This window comes from Mixophyes fleayi, chromosome 10 (assembly GCF_038048845.1).
Source record: "Mixophyes fleayi isolate aMixFle1 chromosome 10, aMixFle1.hap1, whole genome shotgun sequence".
NCBI lineage: Eukaryota > Metazoa > Chordata > Amphibia > Anura > Limnodynastidae > Mixophyes > Mixophyes fleayi.
This window is the reverse complement of record NC_134411.1, coordinates 26182458-26205140: the sequence shown is the minus strand read 5'-3', so window position 1 is coordinate 26205140 and position 22683 is coordinate 26182458. Positions and strand designations below refer to the sequence as shown.

At 41.8% G+C, this 22683-nt stretch overlaps 1 protein-coding gene across 2 annotated transcripts in view; it reads right to left on the bottom strand.

The window, feature by feature from the left end:
* Nucleotides 1-583: 583 nt before the first annotated feature.
* Nucleotides 584-22683, bottom strand: part of ARHGAP1 (Rho GTPase activating protein 1) — a 39789-nt gene continuing 17689 nt past the window's right edge. The window contains exons 4-14 of one of the 2 annotated variants that reach the window (XR_012679456.1): nt 17596-17683; nt 14606-14737; nt 11978-12064; nt 10612-10710; nt 10092-10199; nt 9931-10007; nt 6876-6953; nt 5218-5346; nt 4911-5014; nt 4200-4803; nt 584-4048 (exon numbers count right to left, since the gene is read on the bottom strand). Coding sequence is in view for 1 of the 2 variants with exons in the window: in XM_075188191.1 (XP_075044292.1) it covers nt 4624-4803; nt 4911-5014; nt 5218-5346; nt 6876-6953; nt 9931-10007; nt 10092-10199; nt 10612-10710; nt 11978-12064; nt 14606-14737; nt 17596-17683 (1082 nt within the window). In the remaining variant the exon portion in view is untranslated. Of the gene's footprint in view, nt 4804-4910; nt 5015-5217; nt 5347-6875; nt 6954-9930; nt 10008-10091; nt 10200-10611; nt 10711-11977; nt 12065-14605; nt 14738-17595; nt 17684-22683 lie in introns of both variants that reach the window. The other variant, XM_075188191.1, reaches the window with a different exon arrangement.

Genomic DNA, 22683 nt, shown 5'->3' with positions numbered 1-22683 from the left:
TTTATCAAGCTGCGGGTTTGAAAAAGTGGAGATGTTGCCTATAGCAACCAATCAGATTCTAGCTATCAATAGAATCTATAGAATGCACTAAATAACTAGAATCTGATTGGTTTGCAACTTCACTATTCAAATCAGCCAGTGCCAACGTCTGCTTCTCAGCAAATGCTGCCATGTTGCTCTATAAGCCTGTACGCTTTAGTGGAAATCTACTGGATGGTACTAAGAGGATTTTGTAAATGTGTAACCCCCCCCCCCCCCCCCCCTCACCCACAGCTAATGTAAAGTACCAGGCAGCTCTCTCCACTGTGATCGAGACCTTTCTTGTGACATGTGCTGCTGTTTAACACTGCAGAGCTCACAATAGCAATATCATGGGGAAGAAAAGGTAACACCTGAATTTCTGTTTCCAAATAAGACACGCTATTAACTTTAGTTATTATAGTCAGTGTCAATATTATGGAACAACCCCTTCAGTCATTCACTCATTAGTCTTTCCTGTAACGAACTCTTCCTAAGGGAAACAAACTTGTAAAAAAAAAAAAAAAGAAGATAATCTTAAAAATAAAAACACAAACACTTCATATATTTTATGGGTTGACATTTTTTTCTTCTTAAATTGTACAAAATGTGAAATCACAAGCAGAATAAAAAAGTGACGTGAGGGTGGAGTGTTATTGGTAACAGAACATCAAAAACCAGTACAGACAGGAAATGTCAAAAATACAACATCGAAGAAAAAAAAATATTTGAGTATAAAAATCTCCCAAACTGTTTGCATGACAAATTAAAAATAGAACTGTTAGGTTGTGAAATATTTAACATGCCAACGTCCCGTGATGCAGCCGGTCAAATTGGCAGCTCATTTCCTGTCAGCTGTTTGGATGAACAGGAATATAGATCAGGGAGTACATAGTGCATGGGGAGACCACAAACATTCATGCAATGATCTGCAAACACAACCACACAAAGCAAACTCACTAACATACACATCTGGGCTTTGAAATGCTGACTAAAAGGCATGTTTATGAGCACTAATTAACGCTAATGTCCCTTCTGACTGTGGGAGGTAGACTTAAAAATGGCCGCCGAAGTCCAGTGCACTGTCAAAACAAGCAATGAGTATTTACCGGGGACGGCTAAACAAATCATTCTGGCCAAACTCTGAGGGAAAGAAACATTGGATCTGCCTCAAAAACCACTGGAGGGCAATTACAGTTGCTGCCTGGTTTTGAAGATTGTTGATAATAAGCCATATGGCTAGAAGAAGGGCTTGCAGGGACCAAAGCCATCACACGTAGCTTCACTTACAGTTTACATTTACAGATCATGGTAAACAGGAAAAAAGCGGTTTATTTTTTTTCTAAGCACTACTAAAAAATGACAGAATCTGATTGCTTGGAATGGGATGCAGAATCTTTATCTTGTGAACTAATGTTCATAAATGCCACCAGTCTTCGTCTCTTGCTCCGTGAGCTCCCCAGCGTTCATGCGTACCAGAATAAAGATATCCATCTGCGCTGTCATTTGGACCGCAAACTAGGCTGCTTTAGGCACAATTAATGATCCCAATCTAGAGAGGAACCATCTAACGTCAAGCAGGATGGGAGGGGGTACATGCAGTCAAGACAATGGCTGTTAATGTAGCTCCTGATCTGGATAATTTAATATTTGTGTCTTATGAGCACACAAGAATAGCACTATGTAAATTCTGGTTTCGATGCTGCCTAGTTTTAAATAAATATGGATTATTTCCATTCTTGTGAACTGAGAAACACAATAGGCAAAATAAAGAGTGTATAGGACGGCCGCAGTTTAGATTTGGCGGTTCAGCTTACTGCATCCAACACCAGATCCCATCAGGGTTGTTGACCAATGATTGAACACAGAGCAAAGGAGGTCAAGTCCGGACTACAGGTGCCAGTCACAGATCTCTTGGCACAGGGTATATAATCACTGGGCGCCAGGTGATGGGCTGTTGTGAGAAACTGGCACTGTTCACACGTAAATAAACAATCTTAATAAACCCCAAATGTAAACATAAGTGAGTCCATTTGCCGGCTCACATAGAATGAAACTGGGCAGATCTACAATAGCTAAACACATACGTTATGTGAAATTATAATTAAAAGCAAAATAGAGAGAGTGGACGCTGACCTTTGGCAACAAAATATTATATTGCAAAGCAACAAAAAAGAATTAACATAAATGCACTTTACAGAGCCTAGAACGTGTAACAATGAAATAGTTACTGGAACACGTCTCCAATGTGATTGTATAATATCACTGCTGGCAATCTTACACTGCAATTACAGATGTATCAAAGTTAAAGCACAACATTCAATACTTCCACGTACGGCACACACACATATTACAGCACTGCCACTAGTGCTACTGCAAATAAAGGTTACCCGGCGTTGGCACTGCCCAACATACAGCGAAGCATTCACGTCTCAGGCCTCTAGTTCCTAGAGAATTGGTTCAGACTAGAAAGCGGCTGACTCCACTGTGTGTAGGAGACATGGACACTATAAAGACATTACTCTTGCTTCAAAAATGACGTCACCTTCAATCTATGCAACGCAAGTTTTGGCATCTCCTGTGCGTGGCATTACATTGTATGCTGAATAACTGGAGATGAAATGAGCAAGGCATGTTTAGAAATCACAGGGCTGGGCAAGGATTAGCTGTACCAATATTAACAGCTACATAGAACATGCTTCTGAATCTGGTCACACACACAATAATTGGTTGTACACAATTTAACACTTTCAGTAAAATTGCACACTGCATCCTCTTTAGAATTCGGTACAACGTTTGCACCTAAAAAGAAACATTTTGAGCTGCAGTGGTAAAATGTGCAAGCTGGTTTAGAGTTGTGAGCGGGGGTGCGGCCTAGCTGAACTCTACAAAGAAGTGTAAAAATGTAGGTTGTCAGTATGTGTGCAGCGTGTGCCCTGCTTGCAACAAAAAACCCAACAAAGAACAATTTGCATTTGCAAAAAGGCAAAATATCCCCCTAACTCTAAATAGGCCCCGCTGTGTATTGCGCATCAGTGACCAGATTGTTTCTTTTATTTTTAAATCAAACAGATTAGGATGACCAAAGCGGAAGACTATTGGTCGCATTGGAAAAATTTGGGTCAGCCACAAGATTTGCTTGATTGCAAGAAATCAGGCTATTTAAACCGAAATGCCCAATACTTGGATTTGAAGTTTAGGTCATAGCATTTGTGGGAGTTTATGGATTATATATTGGTTATCAATCTGATCATTACATGATGGCATTTAGTGATTGAAAGTAAGTAAACTGACCCGTGTGACCAGATTAACAGTTTATGGCTAAAGAAAAATGGGCAAAAAAACCCCAACAATATACAAATTAAAAAAGTTGTTTTAGGATTAGTTTGGGGTGGAATTGTATTACACCACTGTACTCATTCACAATACTAAAAAGATTATTAAAACGCACAGAATAAAAGCTGTGTGTGGGTGTGCACTCATTCAACGGAGTTTTACAGTTTACAAAAAAAAGGTACATTGATCAGGTAACAAACATGGCTAAAACGATTGTAAAATAATACAAATAAGTCACTGTAGCAAATAAAAGCGCAGGGGGCAAGCAAAGGCCTCAACAACTAGGATCATATTACAAAACAGTGGAACAATACGTCAGCCTATCATATACTTGCCTACTCTCCCAGAACTTCTGGACTCCCGGAAGAGTAAGCAACCTAATGGATCCTGACGGCATTTGCTATAAAATGCCGAAATTCAAGGCATTAAGCTCCGCCCCGCTATGCAATCCCGTGAATTTCGGCATTTTCTAGTAGGGGGCGGGGCAATGGTGACGTGATGCCCTCTCCTACCCCATGTCACATGACCTGCCCTCTGGGCTCTCCCGGGGAAGAGATTCCAATAGTTGGCAAGTAATGCCTCAGGTTTAGTGATTCAATGCTTCACGCTTCAACTTTTTGCACTTTGGAGGTCCAATCAGGCAGATCTCACCTAGTAGAGCGATATATATTCATACACATGGTCTAGATCAGGCCTGGCCAACCTGTGGCTCTCCAGGTGTTGTGAAACTACAATTCCCAGCATGCTCTGCCAGTTATCAGCTGGCTATCCACTGTCAAAGCATGCTGGGGCTTGTAGTTTCACAACACCTGGAGCGCCACAGGTTGGCCAGGTCTGGTCTAGACGTATGAAGAGCTGTACACAAGAAGGGAAGAAGTGCCAAAAGTATTCAGAATGTGAGGGAGAATGAGCAAAGAGGATAGAAGAGAAATGAGGGGAGATCCATTGGTATTGGCAGCTCCCCTCAAACAATCATATGAAGACTATACACCACGACACGCCACCTCACACCTAACACTGCTTTATCACAACCATCTCCACAGAAAGTGCTTCTCTGCCTGCCAGAGGCATCAGCCTTCACCAAAACACATTGGTTAGACACATGGGGAGCTCGCAACAGAAGGGTACTTGTGCTGTAATCTAGATTGGAGATCCCAGCTCCAACATGTCACACATACACATACATCCAGACAAGAGGATGGGACAGTGCCGCGGTAGAGGTGGCTGTGTGGTCTTAGGCTGGCAGTGGTGTAGTGAGGACATTCTGGTCTACAACGCCACTTCCTCAAAGAGCTCTTTCTGGTTGTCTAGCAAGAACTTTGTGAAGGTGTTGATGGGATTTATGGCTCTTAGGGTCATGGCCACATCCTTTGCCCACAGAAGGTTTGGGCCAAACACCACAGCCAGATTAGTATTTGTCATCTTATTCTCAGCACTGCGAGCAGACACCTTAAAAGAAAAAAAAAAAAAAAAAAAAAAGATCATTCAGAAGTCAGGCAAAGACAAACTCACCTAAAAACTTCATTCATTCATCCTGCTGAGTTCCATCATCTTACCTCCACAAGAAATGCTGTGAGGAACCGCAGAACCTCATAATTATCCTCGGGCAAGGTCTTCAGTATTTCCCGCGTGGATTCCACCTTCTTCTCTGGCTCTATATCTGCAAGACATTAGTTTAGACGGTTAAACACTTGAGAATAATAAAAGCAAAGCAAAACAGATTAAAAAGCGTAAAAGTGGATCACAGGTAACAAAGCATGACAGAGAGCCAACCTCGTGCCCACAGCAGGTAACCACGCGTCAGATGAGTCACAGCAGGCCGACGGGTCAGGTATTGGTATTTGAAATGAAACCTCAACTTACTGGAGAAGCCGACAACGAAGTTGTGAAAGTTAAAGGTCAGCAGCGGTTCGGGCAGCTCCCGGAGGAAGGTCTTGAGGATGACCGCAGTCAGGTGAACATCATCGTACTGCTGGAAACTGACCGGGACTCCTGGACACAGTAACATACATATCATTATTATAGTTAACTTAGACAAAACATATGTGAACATAGATCATTATTTCTTATGAGTAACCCCACCTGTTTTACATCGGAAGTCCAATTTCAATACCTTTAATATGACGTATGTGTGTATTCATCATAATCAACTTTTATTTATATAGCAGATTCTGTAGCACTTTACAATTGGGAACAAACAGTAATAAAACAATACTGGGTAATACATACAGAGAGAGAGGTAAGAGAACCCTGCTCACAAGCTTACAATCTATGGGACAATGGTTTGATACACAAGGTATTTTCAGTATGTCATGGTGGAGGTCCAGTCGATAATCAAAATACAATACGAATTGTTACAGTTATAACAGTAAGGGGTTAAAATATCCGATTTATTTATTGTGTGCAATTTCTGAAACTCACTCTGGCCAGTAAATAACGAGTTCATTTAATTTAAGTGACCTCTTCCCTTACATGCTGGGCAGATGTCTGGTATCTTGTAGGCAGGAAGACTCTCCGACAACTAGTGCTGACAACTTTATCCTGGTTAGTTTACATCTGCGGATCCCCCTCTGATAACTACCCAGATTAAGGATTCATGGAAACCCTGGAAAGGTGTTCGGCTCAGTGAACAAAGGGATGTGATTCTGTGGTCTTCCAGAGAGAAGCACTGATTAGCTATATTAACCCTTTGTGCGCTGGGTGTGCCATGTGAACCCTTTGAATGCGGGTGTGTGAGCTGCTCACCCTCTGGCTGATAAAGAGCACAGGACGTGCCAGCATGTACATTTGTGTAACAAATGAGAGTTTTTAGGGTCCTTCTGCCCGAAGACAAGAGGGGACTAGTGAGCTCCAGACGCAGTGCATTCAGGTTTAATGATCATTTAACTGTGGATGAAAAGAACAAGGACCTCTGATACCGCATTATTTCTTCTCTGGTTTTACATAAGCTTTAAATGTGCTTCGCCTAATTCCGAATGAAGCCTAACTGGTGCTAAAACCCTTTGTATCCAGAGCAATCTGCAACTCTAGCACCATAATAATATTCACATTTATTGTAACACATCCGTTTTATAGGTATATAAATAAATAAACACTCACAAAATAATATATATTTTATTATTTGGTCATCACCTAAAATCTAACACATAATTTGTTTTCATTTTTTAAAACATACTTGAAGTCCGACTGGACTACGGAGTTCTATGTAAAATGTGGCCTCTTCCATTGAAGTGTTATGAGTTTGTGATCGTATACACGTATTACATCAGGGAATGAGCCCACACTCTCCCTGTGTTTGCGTGGGTTTCCTCCGGGTGCTCCGGTTTCCTCCCACACTCCAAAAACATACTGGTAGGTTAATTGGCTGCTGTCAAAATTGACCCTAATCTGTTTGTGGGTTAGGGAATTTAGACTGTAAGCTAAAAAGGGGCAGGGACTGATGTGAATGAGTTCTCTGTACAGCGCTGCGGAATCAGTGGCGCTATATATAAATAAATGGTGATGATGATTTGTAAACTCACCCATGTTGTATTTCTGTTGCACTTCCCGTACCACCTGGGTGCTGGCCGACCTCCGAAATATCCCCTCCGTGCTTAGAGCTGCAGGGTCATAGAGATCAAAAGGTCAAGTTGTGTACACAAGTCAGTTCCTCTTTACAATCACACACAATAAGTGGAAGCTGCAACTGTCATATTGGGTACAGACTGGCTGTTTCAGCACACTGGATACAGCATAAGTGAATCTCTTTACAAAATATTTCTATCAGAGCAATCAATGTTGAAATTCTGAAACAACCAGTAACACACAAATGTGTTTATTCACCCAACTATGCGGAAAGTATTCACATTCTCACAGCTGGGTTATAATAACCAGCATTATTCCACAAAACCAAAGAGGGAAGGATTAAACTCCACCAAAGAATTAAGCAGAGAGGTATGCCAATCATAAGTCGCCTTTACAGGACAACCAAAGACTTCGTATTACTAGTATTCATTCAGCCAGGAGTGCAAAGCAATGAATCCAGCTTGCAGATAGTCCGTTTAAATCATAGCAGGTCTTGGGCATGGAGAAGAGCCCATTAGTGTACCCAATAGGGTTTTAGTGAGGTGGGTTAGAAGAGCCTGATCATGATAGGAATTGAGCAATTATGGACATGTGGTTGGCTAATATGGACGATAAGAAGTCATTTGCATCTCATTACCCAGAATTCCTAGGTTGAGGTTTAATCATTTCCACTTCGCTTCTGTGGGATAATGCCGCTTTTTATAAACTAGATATGAAAACTCTGTTAAGAGATGGCTCTTACGTCATTATTAATAGTGGAGGGTACTTTGGCTCAATCTAACCCACCTCATAGGACTGTATGTAACTATTACTACATATATTTACACAATGGGCTGAGGTTTAGACTACTCTAGATTCGGATAGCACATTGAGTACTGCATTTGCCGGATATTATTGCAGAGATGACCGTTTACTAGTGTGTGCGTTCCTGGCATATTTTTCATCATGTATTTATCAGGAAACAGCCCGCAGACTATCTGAGGAGCGCTAAGGACACATTTCCTGCATCACTTGACAAGGCACAGAAAAAACAACAATGCAAATATCATTTAGCTCCACCAACATGAACAGTGTGTAGAATTTACAGATAAAGGAAGAGACCACTTTGGGTTTATTTTGTGCATTTCACTTCAAAAAATGAATAAAAAGCAGACCAAATATAACCATTGTCCTATATATAATGGTTTGTTAGATCGTAAACTATAGATTGTAAGTAGTAGTAGCCCCAGTAAATGTACCATTAGCAGTATTAGCAGCAATATATACTCCCTTCACAGCTCCTGGCACCACAGCTGCCCCCTCTCACCCCTCGTCCATTGATTGCCCGCCCAAGTATCGTGGCCCCAGCAGGGCCGGATTAACCCGAGGTCTAACTGGGCTATAGCCCAGGGGCCTCAGGCATCCAGGGGGCCCTTCAAAGTCCGCAGCAGCATTATTGATTGGTCCGGCGATCAATGCTGCTGAGCACTGTCAGTCCAGTCCTCCGTCCCCGGCGCGCAGTACTCTGCTTACTGAGGAGATCTCGCGAGTGAACTCTTGCGAGATCTCCTCAGTAAGGAGTTTACAGCGCGCCGGGGACGGAGGACTGGACTGACAGGTAAGCGCTTGGGGGAGGAGGGGGACCCTCACGGGGTACGGGGGCGGCTCACAATGGGGGCCTCACGGGGGAATGGAGGCGCCCTTAGCCCAGGGGCCTCCATTCCCTTAATCCGGCCCTGGGCCCCAGCAGCTTTATCAGATATCACTTGCTGTGACACAACGCAATAACATGTGACCCCAAATACTTAGTTCTGACACTATCAGACCCCCTCCTGACATCCAGAAACTAATCTTGGAAGGGAAGAGAAGACAACGGCAAGTTTAAAGTGAAAAGACAACCCCCCCAGTAGATAGTATTGATGCTGCTCCCAACCGGTGTTCATGTTCTGGGTCCCAGTGACGGAATAGGAGGGCTGCATGGTTGGGCAGCAGTACCACAGACATCACCGTTAGGTGAGAGATAATTCAGCTAGCTGTTGGTTTACAGCATAGTGGGAAAAAAAACCCCTTAAAGTTGTGGGAGAAAAGTGACAGCGATAACAACGGAGGTGTCACAATAAGACATTTGTAAAATGTTAAACACACACCCATGGAATGACCTCTTCTTATATTCATACATACTCCATTTAAACCTCACCCCCCCCAGTGGACCAACCCGCCCCACATTCCCCCTTCTCTCATTCAACCAGGCAGCCCCCTGTAGAGATCACATTACAAACCCCTTTCTATCCTCTAAATATTTATTAAAAGCTAGTATTTTGCATTCTCTTTCATCAAGTAATAGCTACGTACAAGCTTGTTCTGCCGAGTGTTTATTGAACTATGGATCTATAATGTGTTATTATTCATGACTTCAATAAATAGATAAAAAAGGCATCTAAAAGCTGACAGGACAGTCACACTTTCATTACACTAGATCCGTCATTATATTAACCCAGAAACACAAAATGCTGCTTTCAACCTCACCAGATTATTTACCTTAGCAGGTCATTCGTATTGTAAGTCAGAAAGATCCTCTTTGAAGGAAGTTTTAAGTCGGACAAAAAAGTGTGCCATGACCCACAAAAGTGTGACAAAAGTGTGCCATGACCCACAAAAGAGTGTGCCATGACCCACAAAAGTGTGACAAAAGTGTGTCATGACCCACAAAAGAGTGACAAAAGTGTGCCATGACCCACAAGAGTGTGCCATGACCCACAAGAGTGTGCCATGACCCACAAAAGAATCTGACAAAAGTGTGCTATGACCCACAAAACAGCTGTCATCATCTTGCCTTTTCATTTTACATCAACTTATATTTCAGGTTCCGTAGCCCTTTAGAATAATGTATCAACTCTACCAGAAGATTATAGACAGCAAATATATTACATGTAAACAATATCAGGAAGTGATGTCTGCATACATAATAGCATGGCAGGAATATGGGAATGGATTGCTGGCGGTGAGTCACTAATAAGAAGCCGGACTACTCACCATTCTGCTGCAGGTAAGACACGGTCTCCTGTACAACTTGGGGAATCTTCTCACTGCCTGATCGCTTGTCTTTCAGCCTGCGGAGCGGAGAGGAGAATATAAGATGGGGGACAAGGAAAGAAAAAAAAAAAACCATCCTGAGCTTGATATCAGATACTCACTGCTGCAGCGAGATCCCAAACTGCTGATTGGGCAGAGGAGGCCGTGGTGGAACTGGTTTCTGGCTGACCGGTTGGGTCTTCAATGTAGAGCGGATAAGCTCGTCGTATCTACAGAACAGAGATCAGGAACACACTATCAGTCTATTACTTAACAGCTGCAAGTTATCGAGTATTGTTCAGAAACATTGAGCTGTTACTTAATGAAGAATCACACACAAAGTGGAGATGTCCCCCCATTAGGAAGCCTCCCTCCCCTGTTAGACCTCCATTGGGAGGTCTTCTCCTTGGATCCTATCCCTTAAATAACAATAACCCATTAAACAGATGTTTTATTGAGCAGTGCAAGCGATAAAGGCACAGAGTAAAATACAATTGATTGTCAACAGGATTTTATGCACTGGAAGAGTTGCCAGCTCAATCAGGAGTCCCCTTCAGAATCCCCCCCAAAAAAATTGAGAGAGAAAACAAGGAAGCCCATCAAACTTCAACTGGTGTGAGCAGAAATCTCCACATTTATTACTTGAGTACTTGTTTTGGGATCCCCAGTTGTTCCAGCTTCACAATTTCCTCCAATTCACTCAGATAATTTGCGTAGAAAATCTTCCGACCGAACTTGAAGCTGCAGAAGATAAGAGAGCAGCTGATTAATGACGGATCACCTATGATTCATCTTTTTACCACGGTTTCTCCATTCTGCAAATATAACCAATCGTGGACACCTGTCCATCATATTTTACACAAACAATGAGAGAATGAATATCTGTAGCATAGGATTCAAACATGCCTCAGTAGTGTGACTGGTTTCTAGGGTACGGATAGGATGCAGTCTCATGAATATTTGTTTGATCCACACAATTTCTGTCTCCTCTAAAATATAATTAGGGTTTGTGAAACACTAAGGGGTAAATTTATCAACCTGCGGGTTTGAGAAAGTGGAGATGTTGTCTATAGCAACCAGATTCTAGTTATCATTTATTTAGTACATTCTACATAATGATAACCAGAATCTAATTGGTTGCTATAGGCAACATCTGCATTTTCTCAAACCCGCAGGTTGATAAATTTACCCCTAAAGCTGGGTACACACTACAGAAATTTCGACCAACTTTTTATGCCGAGCGATTTTACATGCGATCGATGGTCCGATCGCTCGGTCCATGGACTGCATACACACTAGCCTTGTTTAGGACGATAAAGGGAAGAGCGGACGTCCCTATAGCGACTTTTTACAGCCATGTTGTCGTGAGTAATGACTGTAATTTCGTACTCACTGTTGTGGATCAGTCGGAAGTTTATACACACTACACAGCGGAAACGAGATTGGAACGAAAATATTAAACGGTACGACCAACCAAATGAGGCGACAATCGTCCATTTGGGCAGACTTTCGACCATCGTGTCACTGTACACACTGACCTGACTTTTGAACGAGCAGTCGTATGTCGGCTGATTGAGCCGATTATTGGACGAAAACAGTGTAGTGTGTACCTAGCTTTAGTACATGCACAGCTCTTCTGATGGCTCATTAAGCAAGTGTGGGGTAGAAGAGAGTCCCCTCTCTATTACATTGGCGACAGCAGTATATTTTTTTTGGGGGGGTGAGCAGGTTGAGGGGATCAAAACACAAAACCTTCATTCTCCCCTCTCTCCTGGCACCCTGACCCCTGGTGTCCAGGGGATACCTAACCCTCTTTCCCTGTTTATAATAAAAACAAGACAAAACTATAAAATAATACGGTTTTTCTGGGTTTTTTTTCTAGTACACTGAAATACAGGGATTATATGCCTGCTCTCCCCCCCCCCATTCCCCACCAACTAATAATAAGCCATCACATTCTACTTATAAACAGGTGTAATACTGCACAATGTCCCATAGAGACTTGTACCTGATGATAGGTTTAAACAGGATCAGCAAGGTCTTTATGAACATTGTCGGATGGACAATGTACAAAGCCTTGATGTTCTTTTTGTACCTGAAAAGAGATAGAGTCAGTAAATAATAAAAGAAGCAACAAATAGTAGTTACTCAAGTCCAATAGCAATACACGCTGTAAACCACAAATATTAACCATAAACTATATGTAATCATCCTAGAGGCTATATATTTATATTGGAGCAGTGATGGAAGGATTTAAATTCCTGCATTTTCTCCCATTATTATTGAGATTGCGGGATTTAATAAAAAAAAATAATCCCACAAACAGACAAAACAAAACAACATAAAAACAAACCTCCCCCGCCCAGGCAGTAGAAAGCTGTGGGTCCGTCTCTGTCCCATTAGCGCGGCTTTATATCCTGCACAATCTTCATGCAACCTACTGTCAAGGCCCAATGAAGCCACAGAGAGCACCCAACACTATTTAAAAGTTGTCAAGTGAATAATCTAGTCGGTATCAGACTGAATGGCTGGGGCGCCTGACCTATTATCAAATGGATTTGATTATTTATTGGACGTCATTTAAATATCCCTCTGTGCAGTATGGATCTGAGGGTGCTCTGCTGCTGGAGGACTGACGGCTATGGGGGACTCTGAAGCGGGGTAGTACAGGTAATGGTAGAGGGTGAAGTTCTCCTTTACATTGACCTCAGATGCTCTGCAGTTTGATTAACTGAATATAGGATGTTCCCTTCAAAATATCTAACTCAGTTAGGCTGGGTACACACTACAGACAATTTCTTCTGATGTGATATCGTTAATGATTTGACCAACGACTGAAAGTCCCGATCAGTATGTCTATCATGTGTACACACGATCGACATTTTACAAGATTTACCTTTAGATCTGTGCTCTTCATCTGTCATAACCAACGGCTGAAAAGATCGAAGCTCTGTAAACTCTATAGAGATCTGTCTACACTGCTGGTGGTGAGGGCATATATACTTCAGAATTTAAAAGGACATCGTTCATAGAGATTGAGTCCATTTATAAAATCAAACGATACGATGAGCTTTGGAACGATCATAGATCATCGTTGGAGTGTACATACTAATGTGATATCGGACCTAACAGTCCTGCTTATCGTGTGATTGGTCCGATAATCGGGTGACAAACCTGTAGTGTGTACCTGGCCTTAGACATGTCACAAGGGAGATCTGTAAGATTAGAGTCTAGTGAGGATAAGAGGTTACTGAGAAAACACCCTCCAGCCTCCACTGAAATGGTTTCTCCTTCTCCAGATGTCACTGGGATATATAAAAGCAGCTTCCTAATGCTTAGTGTAGTGCAGTATTGTTTTCTGTGGACACAGAGAATAGATCATAGATACCCGCAGGGTTGTTCCTTACGTCCGTACTGCCCAGATCAAACACTACTGTATCCCCCCTTCTGACTCTGTGCATGGCCGGGTCACTTGGGGAAATAGCACTTGTCAATGCGTTTCCTGCTCAAGTGAAAGACTAAGTCTGAGCAAACACCATCATCATCATCACCATTTATTTATATAGCGCCACTAATTCCTAAGGCCATGGACAGGAATTGAACTCATGACTCCTGTGCTGTAATGGAGAAGTGCTAACCACTGAGCCACCATGCTGCCACGTACCAAATATTGTCATGTTTCACACTTACAGTGATGGATATGTATATTCAATGTTTATAATCTGTGTTATAGCAGTGTGAAGCTCAGGGCCAAGTATATGGTAATAAAAATTATGTTTTCTTTACACATTATGGGATTTAATAACCTGGTGAAGTCTTGAACATAACAGCTAGGGTCTGACTGGGTTATAGTACCTTTCTGCACAGTGCACCGTGTAATTAAGCACCGAATTAGTATTATTATTATTTATTTATTTATAAGGCGCCACAAGGTTTCCGCAGCGCCGAACACAGTACAAACAATGGACAGTACAGAACAATAAACGAGTAATACCAAGACTTCAGAGACTCCAGGCAAAGCAAATATAATGGAGTTGGAGAAGAAGAATAGGTAGAGAGACAGGAGGGAGAAGGGCCCTGCTTATAAGAGCTTACATCCTATAGGGAGGGGAAACAGACAGCCGGCACAAAGGGAGTCAGAGGGGGGGAGTACCGAATATCTTACTCCTATTAGATCTTATTATTGCACATTGATTTAATATAGTTAAAAGTTAAAATTTGTATACATGGGCTAGAATATTTTTTTTTATTGTAATGTTTAATGCTATGAACTGTATTTTAAGTAAAGGCATATAGTTTTATGAACGTAATTTTATTATCTTGACATTATTAAATAGCGGCCCTCTTATCCCTACACGACTCCCATATACCATGTTGGTATAAAAGTTTTGAGCACTTTAAAATACAGATATTGTAATATGAGGCATTATTAGGTCTGGAAACAAGGTAAATACCACAGATTTTGCATAACGGAAATTGACATTTTTCAAATACCATTTATTTAGCTGCCCTCCAATAATGCCTGGTCCGCACTGCAGCAAGTAGTCACATCACAGACAGAAAGAGGGTGGAGTACAGCGAGCTGACAACATACTGCTTCCTGTGACCTTACATAAATCATATTCCTCATTCTTACTTGCGGTCAAACTCTCGATAGGCATCTCTAAGCCAGCTCAAGGACGGCTTGTTATCACTGGTCAGCCCATGGTGCAGGTAAATCAGGGTGTAATCACTCTCCACATACTGGTCCAATGTGTGCTTCAGGTAACTACGTGGGAAAGAAAGGTCGTGTTAAACAGCAGCCACATGCGTCTCATCAGGATTACACTACAATTGGAACAACGCCATAGCAAACATTTATACCAGGATTAATTAAGGATTCAGAATTCTCCTAAGCAAATAGTTATTGTTGGTGTATGAGGAAGGTGGGACTGTCTAACCACAGCCTCAGATCCAGGGGGAGGGAATGCTTAAGAACAGAAAATACAAGATTAGGGGCTAGATTTACTAAACTGCAGGTTTGGAAAAGTGTAGATGTTACCTATAGCAACCAATCACATTCTAGCTTTCATTTATTTAGTGCATTCTACAAAATGACAGCTAGAATCTGATTGGTTGCTATAGGCAACATCTCCACTTTTGCAAACCCACAGTTCAGTAAATATACCATACCCCTAGAGCTAGTATTTTCTTTGGCATCAAACGTTTTCTCCGTCTACACACATCAAGGGCCACAACAGCAAGTTTTCCTTATCAGGTGGCTTGCGGAGAGCTACAATTTAGCAGACATCCTGGCGCAGAACAGTGCATCACACCTGCATGTTCTTTAGTCACCAAGGCCGAACTGTGACGCACGTGTTCCTCCAATGCCCCCACTGCTGCCTGGGAGAGCAGAGCCATACAAAGCAAGAACCTCTCTAGTACATGTTTCTATTTATTTCCTCTCTCATCTCCCACACGAGGGGAGAATATTGGAAGAGGGGGCGGAGAGGTGAGCGCCAGTTGTTCTGCTGCCCAAGTCTTCACGTCACACATGCCATCGGGTAATGCTGTATTCCAATTGCCTACTGGCAGTGGGCATTACTACTACTGGAAGCTTATTACTATGCCTACTGAACACATTACTGGGCATTACTACTACTGGTAGCTTATTACTATGCCTACTGAACACATTACTGGGCATTACTACTACTGGTAGCTTATTACTATGCCTACTGAACACATTACTGGGCATTACTACTACTGGTAGCTTATTACTATGCCTACTGAATACATTACTGGGCATTACTACTACTTGGTAGCTTATTAATGGACAATACATTACTATGGTTGCTGAATATATTACTGGGCATCACAACAGCAGTGATAATTGGACATTTCTACTACTAGAGGCTTAGTACTGGGCAGGTTACTGAGAATTACTGCTACTGCGGGGCATAGAAGTGTGAATTTTCTATAACGGGTGCTCACAACGCTACAGATGGCGGTAGCGTCTATAATCTACTACCCACTCACTAGAGATGACCCACACTGGACAGCAGGTCTGCGCTCTGTATCCCTGGGGAAGCTGTCAGGACGTGTGTACAGACATAATGATGTAATGGGCACTGTACACGGACGGCTCCTATAGCGGAGCGGATACTTACCACTGCTGTCTGGTGGAGATCCTCAGGGCTGGTGTGTCCCAGGAACAGTACGACAGTCACATGAGACCACAGTGTAGATACCCAATAAAACGTGGGTGTAATGTTCATACAATTTAAAACGCATTAAATAAAGTGTAGTGTGCGGCACATGGGACAGTTGGGATCCGCATGTTAGGCCACCAAAACCCAACAGGCTGCTCATCACTGCTCACTCTCCGTTATTTGTAATTAGAAACCATTTATATTGTTGGATCAAACATTTGGAGAACAGAAACACAGCAAAAGTAAAAATACAGCCAGTAAAGTCAAGGAACATGCAACACACATATAATTAGCTTTCTTAAAAGGTGATGAGCAGATTGAATTTCCTTATATTGTACCTCCAACTTCTGTACAAAGGAAGAATCCTTAGTGGGCGGCTTTTTGTTCTGTAATTTCACCTTACACTGTTCCCTTATAACTGCCCTCTGGAGAAACAAGCAGAGAACTCAACTGAGAGGACCAGGACAAGAAGAGAGTCGGCATACATAAGGCCACACCGATATTTTATATATATATATATATATATATATATATATATATATATATATATATATATATATATATATATATATATATATATATATATATATATATATATATATATATATATAGCGGTATGTCATTCCACCGTGTACACCCCACTTTCACCACTGATTTTGTAACCAAATACGTTTTGATTCCAGACCGCTTCCAATTCAATAAATAAACGGAGTTTGGATGTATTAACGTTGTTTGGAGAGTCCAACTCGCCTCTATGAATCTACCAGTTTGGTAGAAGCTTCGTATTATTCTGTGCTGTTAATGTTCAGATTCTCGGACTGGATACATGTTGCCTACACATGAACATATATGTGCAACTGCTACAACATTCTACCCTGATGATCAGTATGTAGCCAGTTTTGAAGAACTGAAAATTAAACAAAACTAGAAAAAAGGCCTAAAAAGAGAATATTGATCAATGTATATGGGGTTAAAACAAGGGTTTGTGGTCAAGACCAAAGTATTTTATTACGTTGGAGTGCATGTACTGTTATACATTCTTGTGTCTATGTTTGTGCTAAGTAGATCCTTAGTTTATGGATTTTTTGTGCTCACAGCTTTCATCATGTTGGGAGGGGGAGAAGCCTCTTAGGAAGCTATTAGCAATCATACTAAGCCACAATTTGGATTAGCCTGACAGAGGAGCGAACACACAAGGGGGTGGGGGGTTTAACAGTTGGAAATAGCAATAAAACCATATGGAATGCAAGGCTGAGCACCAAATATGGTGTGAGCTCGTACTACCAGGAGGAAAACATCTGATTCAGTAAGCCAGCTGTCTGTGTATGCTGTCAAGTGGTACAGCCGACCTTTGCCCTACGGAGACAGATTAATGAGGCTAGCTGGAAATACAGCAGACCTGACCACACAATGCGCTGGGATCACTACAGATACTTACGCTAGAAGTTTAACGTGATCGAGCTGGTGACAGGGAGGCAGACGGCAGGCGTTGAACAGAACGATCTTACGCCCACAGTTGTCATCGCCTGTAAAAGAATGACAAGATAGTTCAATAATAGGCATATACAAAAAGACCAGTAGACGTGGGTACACACAGCCCACTCAGTACTTTTACCTTTGCATTCTAGCTGGTCCAGTGTGCAATATTATGTAGCACATGCCCTTGTGTTTCAAACTCCCATTGTCCTATAGATTGTAAGCTTGTGAGCAGGATTCTCTTACCTCTCTGTCTGTATGTATTACCCAGTATTGTTTTAGTAATGTTTGTTCCCAATTATAAAGCGCTACGGAATTTGCTGGAGCTATATAAATGTTGATGATGATGATGATGATGATAGGCAGCAATTCTGTCATGTCACTAATTCAGATAATATTGATTGGCTGCATTCTCATAATTAGTTCAACCCAAAATATGGCTGCCTCCAGAGAGTAAGGGATAGCTACACTTAATATAAAAATAAGTAAAAACAAGTCCACAAATAATATAAGTTTTAATTTCCAGAGTCTTCATATTATTTATTATTCTGTTATATTATTATTATTTATTATTATTTTGTGGGCAGCACGGTGGCTAAAGCTGGGTACACACTATAGAAATTTCGACCAACTTTTTATGCCGAGCGATTTTACATGCGACCGATGATCCGATCGCTCGGTCCATGGACTGCATACACACTAGCCTTGTTTAGGGCGATAAAGGGAAGAGAGGACGTCTCTTTAGCGACTTTTTACAGCCATGTTGTCGTGAGCAATGACTAATTTCATACTCACTGTTGTGGATCGGTCGGAAGTTTATACACACTACACAGCGGAAACGAGATTGGAACGAAAATATTAAACGGTACGACCAACCAAATGAGGCGACAATCGTCCATTTGGGCAGACTTTCGACCATCGTGTAACTGTACACACTGATCCGACTTTTGAACGAGCGGTCGTATGTCGGCTGTTTCAGCCGATTATTGGACGAAAATAGTGTAGTGTGTACCCAGCTTACGTGGTTAGCACTTCTGCCTTACAGCACTGGGGTCATGAGTCGAATTCCCGACCATGGTCTTATCTGTGTGGAGTTTGTATGTTCTCCCTGTGTTTGCGTGGGTTTCCTCCAGGTGCTCCGGTTTCCTCCCACACTCCAAAAACATACTGGTAGGTTAATTGGCTGCTATCAAAATTAACTCTAGTCTCTCTATGTCTGTGTGTGTATTAGGGAATTTAGACTGTAAGCTCCAATGGGGCAGGGACTGATGTGAGCGAGTTCTCTGTACAGCTCGGCAGAATCAGTGGCGCTATATGAATAAATGGTGATGATGATGAGAGGCACTAATTGATAGTATAAAATATAAAAAATAATATTTCAGTTATTACTGTAGGTATGTGAACCAACAAGAGGAAATCTCTATTACAGCAGCTCATGAGGAAATACACGAAGGCTTGGTGACATTTGTTCAGATAATTATATGGATCCAAACTCACATTTCAACATTACTGCAAGTTAAACATACAAAATACGGAACAGATACAAATGTTCTTCCTTATTGCTCAGAAACTGCAAATGTTTTCTTACAATAACTAAAGCCAGACCTTAGAGATAATAGATGCATCTCAGCCTGGGGAGGTTTATTGTCAGGCAACTTCCAGTAAAGAGTACAAACTGTTTAGACTGAAGGAGAAAAGTGAGAGATAAACCCCTACAGAGCGGCCAGGAGGGAGAGGACATTCTGTTAAACAAAACAAAAACACATTGACCTTTACAATGTATAGAGCAGTGATGAGCAACTGGATACACTACAAGGGGCGCACATTACCTTTAATCACAGCGAGGCAAGTGTGATACAGCATAACACGGTTAGGCTGGGTACACACTACAGTGTTTTCAGTTGATTAACGGGCCAATCAGATGATACACAACCGGTTGGCCAAATATCATAGTAGTGTGTACCCTGCAAAGATTAACAAGTATCGTTCCAAAGCCCATTGTATCATTGAACGAGATATTTAAACTGAACTAAAAATCTCATTTAACAATGTTGTTCCATCTTATACATCTTACGTTATTTTGACCCAACTACTTAAAAAACGGGACTACCCGGTAATTATTTTGGCTTAGGGGTGCCTTGGAAAGATTATGGTGACCCTAAGGGTGCCTCGAACTGAGAAAGTTTGGGAACCACTGCTCTACACCATCACTGACACTATGCTGCTACTTTTCAGCCGATGGTTATGACAGATGACGAGCACAGATCTGAAGGTAAATCATGTACAACGTGCATAGTGTGTACACACGAATCGCCATGCTGATTGGGACATTTTTTCCCCCGTTGTTGATAAATCTGTCGCATTGTTAGAACTTTCCTTTATCGTGTACCCAGCCTTAGTCTCAAGTGGGGCTAAATTAACTTTCTAATGCTGCTCCAGACGTGACAGAAGTTATGTGTACACGAAGTGACGCAGCGCTGAGGAAAACATTTCAAAGGGACAGTGGGTATATTTTTCCTTATAGGGAAGACTGGAGTCCTATCTGCAGACTGGCAGCTTGTGAGAAAACATCTTATCTGCCGTCCCTTGAGAGAGCCAGAAAACAGACAGCTATTAATAACACAGACGGGAGAAGCCGGGGAGCTCTCTTCTGTCTACACAGCGACATCGTCACCACCAATATGTCGGACGCACATTTGCCAGCAGCCGCTGTGCTGTAGACATTTACAGATATGGTGGAAAATGTTAGAATTAGACCTGACAGGTTTCCTTTCATAAAACAGAAAATTATTTTATTGCAATAGTTTCGTTCCAACTTAAGTATGACTGAACTTTACAATTTATTTCATTATAAAGTTAGATATTTTCTGTTTTTTAAATGATTTTGTTATTGTGGACTGTAATTGCAAACGTACACCAGAGACTGTAAGCTTGTGAGCAGGGCGCTCTTACCTCTCTGTATGTATTACCCAGTGTTGTTTAATTACTGTTTGTTCCCAATTGTAAAGCGCTACGGAATATAAATAAATGATGATGGTGACGTCCTGCAGGTACACAGCTGCGCTCTCTTCCGCCCCCTAATGGCTTACCAGCAGGAGGACAGGCGTTTACATCTGCCATACACGCAGCCATCTGTTTCTATGGGGGTAAGAGTGTTACTCCAGCAGGCTTTCCTATACAAACTCTGCACAAGGGGTTAATATTATTATTATTATTAAGTGTATATTGTCATTTATAGCTTAGTGGTCCTAATGACTAATGTCTGGTGAAAGACGGCCTCCATTTTAGAATCTGTATCTTCCCCGATCTGCATACAGATATGGAGGCGCCAACAAGAAAATGAAAGACAGAATTTACTCCCAAAACAAAAGCAAACATGATATGCAAGTTGTTTTATACGAATACACCAGAAAATGACATTTATGGCGAGTACACCTGTTGCCTCTACATAGTACAGGCAGCCATTTTGAGAAAATGTCTCAGTGAGGTAACTGGCTCCAATTAATTTGACAGGTCGCACTGCCAAAATGGCTGCCTCCACAATAGGTGTATTTTAACATAGCATATAACTAATGCTAAAAATTATTATTATTATTGTTTATTTATATAGTGGCAATCATATTACGCAGCACTGTACCGAGAATAAGTAACCATTCACATCAGGCCCTGATCCATTGAAGCTTACAGTCTAAGGGCTAGATTTACTAAGCTGCGGGTTTGAAAAAGTGGGGATGTTGCCTATAGCAACCAATCAGATTCTAGCTGTCATTTTGTAGAAGGTTCTAAATAAATGAAAGCTAGAATATGATTGGTTGCTATAGGCAACATCCCCACAGCTTAGTAAATCTAGCCCTAAATCCCCTAACACACACACAAACAATTAACTTACAAGTATGTTTTTTGGACTGTGGGAGGAAACCCAAGAGAATACACAAACATTCTAATTTGGGGTTTTTTGGGAGTCAGACCCCTCCCCTCATAGGTGCTGCATACGGAGTACACGTCTTGCTACACAGGCTAGAGACCCACCTACAGGAAATGCCTTAATGTTGGCAGGTGAGCTTACCCTAATATAGCGACATTGTGCACAAAATCTCCTACTTATGTATACGCCGACACACAATGATTTATACATTGTTTTAGAGCGCCAGACTATATTTTGTTTTCACAAACACAGACAGAACATGGCGATCTGCATGTTCTCACCCACAATTCATAGGTGCAGGACTTTTGGTTTGTGAAGATCTGACGTTCAAGTTAGCTGGGAAACCGATCAGTGCAGTCTATTGCGAAGAAGCTGTTTGTTCACCACAAACTATTTAGATAATGTAGAAAATGACAGAACTAGGAAGGGGAGCAGTGCAGTTTCCTTTTCATCAGGCTTCATGTAGGAAGTAGTTGCAGAAACATAGATTGTTCAGGCTCAGCAGAACAAACATGGCGTGCTATGCAAAGCATGTCAGAAATGTCTTATCTCGCTCTCCAGACCGACAAGAAAAGTCAGTTCATGCCCAAGAATGATGATGGTTAGACTGAGGGTCTTCCACACGCCGCAAGATACAAAGACTTGTTTAAAACATTCCAATTGGCCGCTCAGCTAACATGCTGTAACAAGCCCTGATTCTCAAGAAACATACCAGCCCTACCCAGTGTCATATGTTATCTGGAGCGTCACTGTATTTTCTGTGCTGAACAAAACTGAATGCATAATCATCATCAGTTATTTATATAGCGCCACTAATTCCGCATCGCTGTACAGAAAACTCACTCACATCAGTCCCTGCCCCATTGGAGCTTACAATCTAAATTCCCGGAGAGAGAGTGAGAGAGCGAGTGAGAGACTAGGGTCAATTTGTTAGCAGCCAATTAACCTACTAGTAGATTTTTGGAGTGTGGGAGGAAACCGAAGCACCCGGAGGAAACCCACGCAAACACGGGGAGAACATACAAACTCCACACATATAAGGCCATGTTCGGGAATCGAACTCATGGCCCCAGTGCTGTGAGGCAGAAGTGCTAACCACTAAGCCACTGTGCTGCCCCTAATGAC